This window comes from Colias eurytheme, chromosome 10, assembly GCF_061535395.1.
Source record: "Colias eurytheme isolate Ceu_HAF_F1 chromosome 10, ilColEury1 Martin Lab GWU primary, whole genome shotgun sequence".
Classification (NCBI taxonomy): domain Eukaryota; kingdom Metazoa; phylum Arthropoda; class Insecta; order Lepidoptera; family Pieridae; genus Colias; species Colias eurytheme.
Genome location: NC_142989.1, coordinates 2,329,673 through 2,340,166, shown reverse-complemented (window position 1 = coordinate 2,340,166; position 10,494 = coordinate 2,329,673). Strand labels below are relative to the sequence as shown.

The following is a 10,494-nucleotide window of genomic DNA, read 5'->3' as shown; positions in this document are numbered from 1 at the left end:
TTTATTGGTAGGTATACTATCTGCACACCTTACTCTTTCAAATAAAGAAATAAGTAATTACTTATGTATTCAAATTCACATTGGCGTCCATATATTGTACACCAGGTGGGTAACAAACAGGTCTCAATGAAGTAAGCTTCAAATTACGGTCAAGTGTTTAATAGCTGTGTTTTACCTGAAAATAAAACACATATTAAATACTTACCTATATTTGAAGCTTACACTTAACGTCCACCTGTTGTGGATTTCGACTCAATGGAAAACATCCAGCGCCCGACATTATCGTGCGCCCCGCCACCTGGTGGAGAGGTGTGCGAGAGAGATAGCATATATACAACGGAAAGAGAGGGAAAAATAGGCGGAAAAAGCTAGGTGCCTTCTCAATGAAGTAAGCTTCAAATATAGGTAAGTATTTAATATGTGTTTTATTTTCAGGTAAAACACAGCTATTCTTTGTACGCTTAAATAACTAACATTTTACCTTAATTTGACTGAAAATAAAGCTTTCTTTGTACCCAAGCAATTGCTAAATGGAAAGAATAAACGTTCAAATAAAATAGCTTTTGTTACGATATAATCAAGATTTATTATTACAACAAAATATGTAAAGAAAACGATGGATCACATAGACATAAAAGGGGAATATGGCATGCGGTTATAGGCAAAATATCTTTAAAAGTAACTCGCATCGGCTTTAAGGAAAAATTGCGCGCTTTTTACTCGAATTACGGTCGATCTTTTCTAAGGAACGGCGCTTTTTCGGCAAAAAATAACTTACATCGCTGTCTTTTCCATAAACATTTGTATTGGAGCCAAATAATGAATTGATCAAGATCAGTGACATCTTTTCTCGCGGTAAGAATTTAACCATAAAGAAGACGTATAAGACATTCTATTTTTATGCAGATAATAATTATTCACTCCTTTATAATGTTAATATTCTCAATATTGCGCAATATACTTCCGGAAGATTGTAATTTGTATTTTATATAGAATTCAATGGCAAAAAGCAATGGCAATAAAAATTCAATTTTAAAAATAAGCTGGCTCTTCGCGTGATGATGATACTATAATATTAATTGCGATGTTATCCTCAAATTGGGACGTAGTATCTGGGTACATAATCTTCAGTTATACACATAACATGTTATTTATACTTTTATTATTTTTAAAATGGTTATCACTTTCCATGGAAAACAATTTGGTGCGTATTAAAACTGGAAATAGACATTATTTACTACTCGTTACACAGCTATACATTCCCAAATAATTTTGGATTATCCACAACAACATTTTATTATGTGTTATGTGTTCTAGTAAACCAATGATACAATATTGAGTTTTGGATAGACGCCAATGTACAAAATTGGATACCTATAAGACAGTTGCTAGGTTATTAGAAAACAGCGGACTAGCAGCGGACAAGCCTATATCCGCAGTCAGGGATCACGTACTTACCCAACGGTGACATTTTTTTTAAACGGTCAAATAATTTCTGATATACTCGACAAACTAACTCTTCAGCATTACATTATTAGTTTATATCTACAGTATAAATATTCGGTGAAGCCATGTTCACAATAAATCGTCTCTAATACCTCATCTGTAAAATGATAAATGGAGCGAAAATCTCATACATAGAGTAGATACACACTTTAATACTTAGTGACAAGGGCTTGAAATATAATATAACCTTTAACGTGTACTTGGAAGCAAAGATGTCAACTAGCTGTAAAATACTATCGCAAATATTCTGGACGGATGTCAGATTGTGAAAATATTTCCTATATTTTTTTTCTATGGTCTAAGAATTCAGTATTTCTTTCTCTAACTTATAATTTAGACAGCTTAGTTAGACAGGTACACTTTTATGTTTACACTTTTTTCATATTAAATTCTATCTCAAAACCTATCTCTTATTTTTTTATCATCTTCAAATCGTTATCCCATGCGTTGTTTTATACATATATTGATTGGTATAATATTGATGGAACAGTTTGTTTTTAAAAAACAAAAACATGGTTTGAAACGCAATATCTATAGGTTTTAAACCACTGTATGGGCTGATGATAGGATTATTCATACTCTTTTGTTTGATAGAAATGATAATACTAACAATCCAGTTATGACTTTATGAAAAGTTTATTGATAACTAGCTTTCCGCCCGCGGCTACGCCCGCGTTTTCAAAAAAACCTGTTCCCGTAGGATTTCCGGGATAAAACCTATCCTATGTCCTTTCTCGGGTATCAAAATATCTCTATACTAAATTTCATGCAAATTGGTTCAGTAGTTAAGGCGTGATTGAGTAACAGACAGACAGACAGACAGAGTTACTTTCGCATTTATAATATTAGTATGGATGATGATTCACATGATTTTTTGATGTTTATTATCATATTCCGTGATATCAACTAAAATTATGATAATTGATAATGATATATTGCAAACGCGCTACACGAGCCGGCAGTACAAACTGACTTTGCGAAATTTTACTTGTAAAGAAAAAATATATTAACGCAGACTCAGGATTATGGCTAACCGTTTACCAACATCTTATAGTTAAGAATTAAATATTTTCCTTCAACTATTCTTCCAAATAAATATTTATTGACCTCTAAAAGGCTAATTTGGTGTGTTGAAGGCATATTTAGATTACATTATATTTTCTTACAACCGTTATCATGTATCGATTTAGCTCTTTTAAGATAATAAATATAGGTAATAAACTTAGGTTATAAATCCTTCACATTAAAAAATATTATTCAATGACATCTACCTATTTAAAGTCAGAAAAATATTAGTATTATAATGTTATTTATTATTGACAAGTGCCTAATTTAAAAAGATGGCTCTTCAGCTCGTAACATTAAAGGCACGTAATGTAATTGATATAAACAATAGGAAAGGCCATGTTGATTGTAACTTGCTTCAAAAATGTGAACGCCTTCGATCACCAAACCAACAATGTGGTAGTTATGCAAATCACAATTTAAATAATATATTGTTAACTTAACAATAAGTTTTGTATGTTCTTTTGTAACTCTTGGACAGTTGTCAACCTATATATAAAGATTAATTAATGAAATACAAAAAACTATACTCTTACGTATATAGTGTATTATTTTATACTATTATTGTATAATGGTAAATAAAGCGATTCACTTATTTCTACACGCGGTACAATCTAGAGCGAGATCGCAGCGGCAAACTTTGATGGGGACGGAACCGTCAAAGGCCTTATTGTAATTCCACATGACTGCCACACTGCCTTGCACATACGGCTCCTCACTATCGTTTACAAATTCCATTGACTCGCAGTACACTTTATCCGCGATGAGCACCGCCGGCACGATGTCCTCTTTGCCGTTCAACGAGATTTTACATTTCCAAGGAGTGAACGCCATGTATAAATAAATTTGGGTAATCACGACCTCGAGTATGCGTTTTCGCCCGCTTTTGAGGATGAACGGCTTTGATCCATCAACTCTAGGGCAGAAATCTGGGCCCGACATGAGCGCAGGTACGCCGCTCGGGTATATAACGTTATCATTGCCGCATGCTTGCCGCGTGCATCTGCTTTTTGTGACACACCAGGTGCAGGACTCGCTCGTTAAGCATGATGCACAAGAACTGTATACTTTGCATTCGCCCTCCTCTAAGTCTTCGATAATATCTCCGGCTAAGCAAACGTTTAAAATGCACAGAAGAAGCGGTGTTGTTTTTAAGAGCATTTTGTATCCTGATACGCTGTAAAAAATTTAAGGTAGGTTAGTTAAATTAAATTAAGTAACAAAAAATATAAAGGTTTAGTAATTACAACAAAACAATCGGTAAAATAACCCTATACATATTTAATTACTTCTATAACAATATGTTGCATTTCATTATTCCTACTAAAAATCTATTGGCATTGTATATTATTTTTTACAACATTAAAAAGGCATTATAATTGTAACTAAGTACTTATCATTATAGCCACAGGGACTTATCAAGTCAATCCGAATTATGATATTCTCAAAATATTCTATAACTATATAATGCATAACCGATATCATTAGGAACTACTTCTGAACAGGACCAATAGATAATAATCATATTAATATAGGTTTTATATTTCCATCGAAGCTTTCAAAAGTAACTAATTCTACTTACCGGAAAATGCAACTTATCTACACTGAAATGAGATTCAAACTAACTCTTACTTTATGTAGGGATTAGATACAAACGAATGGAATATGGGAATCTGCCAGTAATTGACCCGTAACTATAACGTATTAAATATTAGGTATAATGCTTTGCAATCCGTTTGTCTCAATGTTCGTGCAAGTTATTAATATTATGAATTATGATTAAATTAATAATAATAATATACAGGGTGTCCCGCTTTCGGTATACTAAGCGCGAAGGGACTTGTAGTTTTGCATACACTGATCACATAAAAAATACTTAAATAAAAAAATTACGCGATAAATTTTTTGCTAAATTTTTCCTTAAAATCCATGTATTCGTCTCTAGCTTCGCGCAGCCGGCATATACCGCTTCGCTAATGTGAGTATTTTACCGGGTACCGAAAGCCTATCGACCGATTGGTCTCTTACCTGTTCTCGGCAAAATCTTCGAAAAGATGTTGGTCGCCCGACTCAGGTTCTACTTGCTGCCTAAAATAAGCCCCCACCAGTATGGTTTCATGCCACAGAGGAGCACCGAAGACGCCCTCTATAGACTAGTGAACCATATCAGAGATAAGAGGGAGGAGAAGAAGGTTTCTGTTGTGGTTTCGCTGGACATAGAGGGAGCTTTCGACAGCGCCTGGTGGCCAGCCATAAAGGTGCGGTTGGCCGAAGTTGGGTGTCCGGTGAACATGAGGCGGGTGATTAGCAGCTACCTGAGTGAAAGGGGAGTGAACGTAAGGTATGCAGGTGTGGAAGTAAGTAGGGAGACCAACAAGGGGTGCGTACAGGGGTCCATAGGTGGACCACTCCTGTGGGACCTCTTGCTGGATCCCCTGCTGTGGATGTTAGAGGAGATGGAAGTGTTCTGTCAGGCGTTTGCCGACGACATAGTGTTAGTGTTCGATGGAGATACGGGTTTAGAAGTAGAGGTCAAGGCAAACCGCATATTAGCAAAAATTGACGAATGGGGTGTCAGAAACAAGCTAAAATTCGCGCCACACAAGACATGTGCCCTGCTCTCGACACGAAAACTAAAATATGACAAGCCACGACTTACAATGGGGAGTGTGGACATCCAATATTACGATAATATTAAGATACTGGGCCTAATTATTGATGGCGGCCTGACATTCAACGACCATGTCGGGAGCGTTTGTAAGAAGGCAATCGCCCGCTACAAGCTGTTAGCGAGAGCAGCCAGAGTAAGTTGGGGGCTTAACCCCCAAGTAGTTAAGACCATATATATCGCCGTTATAGAACCGACTATCTTGTATGCATCAGCAGCGTGGGCGCCCACAGCGGAAAGGATGGGGGTCCGAAAGAGGCTCAACACCGTTCAACGAGGTTTTGCCCAGAAGATCTGCAAAGCATATCGGACTGTCTCTCTGAACTCTGCGTTGCTGTTGGCTGGGATACTCCCTCTTGATCTCAGAATACTCGAAGCTTCGAGGCTTTATGAGATCAAGAGGGGCGTGTCGCACCCGGCGGTGATGAGGGACAGGGAGGTGGAACGAATGGCACCCGCGATTGAGGACCCACATCCGGCAGAGCAGGTAGAGCTGGGGTTCGTCTTGGTAGATGAGGGCACCTATGCCGACGTGGTTGACAGCCACGTCCATAGGATCTATACGGACGGCAGCAAGATTGAGGGTCGAGTCGGAGCCGCCCTTTCTGTATGGGAAGGTGCGATCGAGACAAAGGCCATCAAGCTTGCGTTGTCGCCGTATTGTACCGTCTATCAGGCTGAGCTCCTTGCGCTCAAAAGAGCAGTAGATATAGCCTGCAAGAGTGGAGCGGCAAAGGTCGGTGTCCTCAGCGACTCCAGATCGGCGCTCCAGGCGGTCACCCTGAGTTCCCCTCATCCCCTGGCTGTGCAAACACGGGCGGCCCTCCGAAAAGCTGCATCGCAGAGGCGGGAGGTCTCCCTGTTTTGGATCAAGGCGCACGCAGGGCTGAAGGGGAACGAACGGGCAGACGAGTTAGCCAAGGGGGCCGCTCTGGGGTTGAGGAGGAAACCGGATTACGATCTGTGTCCTGTTTCATTCGTCAAGCGTATCTTGAGACAGGATACGATTGGCGAATGGGATAGGAGATACGAAGTAGGAGGAACGGCCGGAGTCACGAAGCTCTTTTTCCCAAGCGCTGCTGCTGCATACAAAGTAGTCGGAAAAATAGACATCACACACCACATCACACAAGTACTGACTGGTCACGGCGGATTCGCCTTCTACTTGAACAGATTCAAGCTGAAGGAGAATCCGTCGTGTCTATGTCAGCCCGGAGTAGAGGAGACGGTTCCTCACCTGTTACTCGAGTGCCCTATTTTTGCAAGCAATAGATATGCTATTGAACAAAAATTAGGCATGGCGATGACGGGTGAGAATCTACCTTCCGCCCTGGGGGATAAGTTTAGGGATACTTTCTTTAAATATTGTAAATATATTGTAGAAGTAGTCAATAAGCGAAATAATGGGGTGTGATGTGATTCTGTGATATTAGGGATAGTTTCAATTGTTGTAGAATTTATTTTATTTATTTTATTTACCAGTATTTTAATATTTAATTCTGTATTTGTAATATTTTTATTTTGTAATAATTCTATTTTTAATTTATTATGTGGATATAAATTGTGATTGTAAATAAATAAAAAAAAAATGAAAATAACGTCTCTGGACAATATTCCAGAGGTGGCGCGAACACCCTGTGATGGCGGGTGCCTTTTTTAAAAAAAAAAAAAAAAAAAAAAAAAAAAAAAAAAAAAAAAAAAATGTGAGTATTTTGCCTATGAAAACATAATCTTAAACGATAGCTCACATGCGGGTGGCAAAGTTGGGTGGTTTGCTTGTTGGGGGTGTACACATGGAATTTTAAGAATTCCTCTATTTAAAAAAAAAATGAGTCTGGAATTTTATAATTATTTTTTACGTACTCAGCGTATGCAAAACTACAAGTCCCTTTGCGCTTAGTATACCGAAAGTGGGACACCCTGTATAATAGTAAACAGGTATTGTTAGTTGAAATAACACATAAGATATATTTGGAGGATTATGACAAGACTATAAATTAAGACGAAATGCAGTTAATATCTGACATAAATATCTAATATAATTACGTTAAAATATTGTCCTCATTTAATTTTTTATTAAGGGAGAAGATTTTTAAAAAATAATGGCTTTTTAGTAAGTGGAGTGTCGTGAAAACCATCTACCTACTTTGCAATAAACGGAACAGTTAACGAGATAAATTATTCAGATAAAACCATCGACACAAATTAGTCTTAAAATAGCAATAAATAATGATAAAAGGTTAAGATTATTGTAATATTTGAACCTATTAATAGTATTGTGATAAGAAACACTAAGCAAATCGTATTTTATCATATCAATGCACAATGTGCAACTTCTTGTTTCATATCTGTACATATATAAGTACATCTCTATCTACTTTTCATAAGTACATTATAATAAATTATATTCTCAAGGTTTTAAACTTTCTTGAATAGGGTATTCCAGATTGTGATAATGTGATTAAATAACATAAAACGCCGAAGCTGCACTTTTGTAGGTAAGTACCTACTGTAGGTACTACATTTGAGGCAACTGAAGCGTTTCTGCAATATGTATGCTATGCAAAAATAAATTCTATATACTTTTACATTTTGAATTAACTCCAAATCATTTTATAATTATTAAACGTACTTGTGTTCTAAATTTAATAATAGAGCACGAGAGTAGAGAAAATCACTTTAAATCTTTTGATTAATGAAAAAACGTTTAGGTATACCTACGTTACGTAAAAAAGTACTATATGACTCTCCAAATCTTTACTAAGTACCTATTTTCAATTACCTAATCGCTTATTGATACCAATGTTTAACCATTTATTTTTGTATCTCCGTTGTTCTACGGTAATTGGCAACTTAAGAAATACCTGCATAAATAGAAAATAAGTTACATTTTATAAGAAAAAATTCATTTATTAAAACCATAATTATTATCTCTTCCTTCATTCGAAGAAAATGAAGTACCTAACCATAACACACAATTTATTTACTGCCTAATATCAATACCTGATGTAGATACGTCAACCACGCGTAGGTAAGCTTGATTACTTTTAAAAATAATAAGAGAATTTTTATTCTAGAAGCTTTTATTATACATCAAACAAATCTTTTCGTAAATAATGGATATACCGCGGTATTATAAAGGATTGACGTCAGTGCGAGGTTAGATAGCTCAGTAAATATTTAATTCATTCATACACTCATCTATCAGCATGCTTAATGTTTTATTGTACGTTTTCTTTTTGCCAAAATTTCCCCGGTCGTACAAATAAAACCTGAAGAAAGCATTATTACAAGAATAGTTGCTAGGTACTATTTTCATGCGAATATTCAAGCATGCGAATATTCATACGTATTACTTGAAATAGCATTTTAGTTGATTGTTAATTTAACATTATTTACAAACAAATCCAATATGCATGAAATACCCGTAAAGTTATTACTTTGGGGAATTATCATTTACATTTAACTTGATTGAATGAATAGTAGCTAATTACATATTCTGAAAATTTTATGATTATCATATTATGCAAGTTTATATCGCGAAGTATATCTTCGAATTAGTAGGTATTAGAGAGCCTAATACCTAAGCGCTTTTTTGTGCATAGCTACAAAAAAGGTGCACTATGTGTGTGCTACAATTAAGGGATACATAATAACACACATGCTATCGCGATTGTTTCAAATCCGTAGATATCAGTATAATATTAAAATAATTTGGAAAATCCAAAAGTGCACGCCTCATAATTTTTTTTTAATAAATATTTATTAATTATTATTTTTGTTTATTTAATAACAATTAAACCACATCGAATCAGACCCTGAAAAATGAAAGGGTTCTATTCCTGAGCATACTCAAGCGTAAGAGAAAAAAAAAGACTCGATTAGTAAAGTATTTCGGTCGCTATCGTGTTAACAAGAAAAAGGATCCGCACATACAGACACACGGACGTCCAAGACAGAACTTTTTTAAACTGTTTTTTAACTAGTTTAAATAACAAAAATGACATCAAAAATATCATGAACGTTAAAAATAGTGTTTTTTCTTAATATGTGTGTGTATGTATTATCTTACAAGTGCAATGTATGATACATAAAGACATTTTAAGTTTGAAAAATCAGATGTTTTGCGCGAAGTGACAGTAGTACCCACCTCAACGCTTCGCTTATGAGGCGTGCAATATATCGACTCGAGTGAATAATTTTTTATGAGTAGAGCTTGCTAATACTTTAATTTTAATAAATTAACATTGTCAAACCCTTTCCCACGAATGAACGGCGAACGCAATGAATTCTGAGTAGGTAGCTACTTATAGTCCGGGATACATCGCCCATTTTTGCAAGTGATTACTATCAAGCTAATTTTTCGTGAGTAGCTTTATTTTGATGAGATGCCCAATAATTTCATGTACGAAACTCTCGATTGTGGTAGCTACCAGAGGAAACAAGGATAAAATATTTTGATTTGATGGTTCTCAAATATTAATTACTAACTGAATGTTTTTTTTTTGTTCAATCTCAAGATAATTATCTAAATTATTCGAAAAAATATTTGTCCTACAAAATCTATGGTTTGATCAAAGAGTCCCCCTTTCCAATGTGTATCGATAACGAAGTCATCATAAATGATTACTAACCAGCTGATTTTTTTATTTTCACTTATTTAATACTTATATAATTCAACAGACATATTGTCCTACAAATTGCGTAATAAATATTTGAGAACCGTCAAATCAAAATTTTTTATCCTTGTTACCTCTGTAAGCTACCACAATCGAGAGTTTCGTACATGAAATTATTGGGCATCTCATCAAAATAAAGCTACTCACGAAAAATTAGCTTGATAGTAATCACTTGCAAAAATGGGCGATGTATCCCGGACTATTAATTATTATTTCATAATATAAAATTATATTCCTTTTCCTTTCTTCATAATATAAAATCGTTTGTAGATGCTAGTCGTATTTATGATAACGGAATTCGGAAAGCAATCAGAAGAGCTAAAATGCCTTAAAAGCCTTTGCTAATGTTACCGCGACTTCGCTCGAATTGCCGATACTATCGTGCTGTTTCATTATAATTAAATTTACTCGGCTTTCTAATTTAATTTCAGTAAGATACTTGTGACCTTTCTCTAAGTTATTATAAAGGAAAATATTGGTTAAGTATATAGTTGAAATATAAACTTATTATGTCAGGGCTCTAGGGCTCCCGATTTACGCGAAACGTCGAGTTGCCAGAGTTCATACATTTTATTT

The 10,494-nt window shown here is 35.4% G+C and overlaps 2 protein-coding genes across 2 annotated transcripts; one reads left to right on the top strand and one right to left on the bottom strand.

Annotated features, from left to right (window-relative positions):
* Nucleotides 1-3,098: 3,098 nt before the first annotated feature.
* On the bottom strand, nt 3,099-4,231 carry LOC149905037 (uncharacterized). Its single transcript, XM_090106641.1, has 2 exons — nt 4,154-4,231; nt 3,099-3,748 (listed from the first exon to the last, which is right to left on the bottom strand). Exon 2 carries the CDS (start codon nt 3,730-3,732, stop codon nt 3,160-3,162), a length of 573 nt encoding a protein of 190 aa, XP_089962767.1. The 5' UTR covers nt 3,733-3,748; nt 4,154-4,231; the 3' UTR covers nt 3,099-3,159.
* A 454-nt stretch (nt 4,232-4,685) lies between these two features.
* LOC149905036 (uncharacterized) lies at nt 4,686-6,724 on the top strand. The gene has a single exon (XM_090106360.1). The coding sequence runs from the start codon at nt 4,689-4,691 to the stop codon at nt 6,651-6,653; it is 1,965 nt and encodes a 654-aa protein (XP_089962486.1). The 5' UTR covers nt 4,686-4,688; the 3' UTR covers nt 6,654-6,724.
* The last annotated feature ends 3,770 nt before the right edge of the window (nt 6,725-10,494 follow it).

Excerpts from the sequence above, each read along its gene's own strand:
- LOC149905037 (XM_090106641.1), bottom strand. The coding sequence starts at position 3,732 with ATGCTCTTAAAAACAACACCGCTTCTTCTGTGCATTTTAAACGTTTGC.
- LOC149905036 (XM_090106360.1), top strand. The coding sequence starts at position 4,689 with ATGCCACAGAGGAGCACCGAAGACGCCCTCTATAGACTAGTGAACCAT.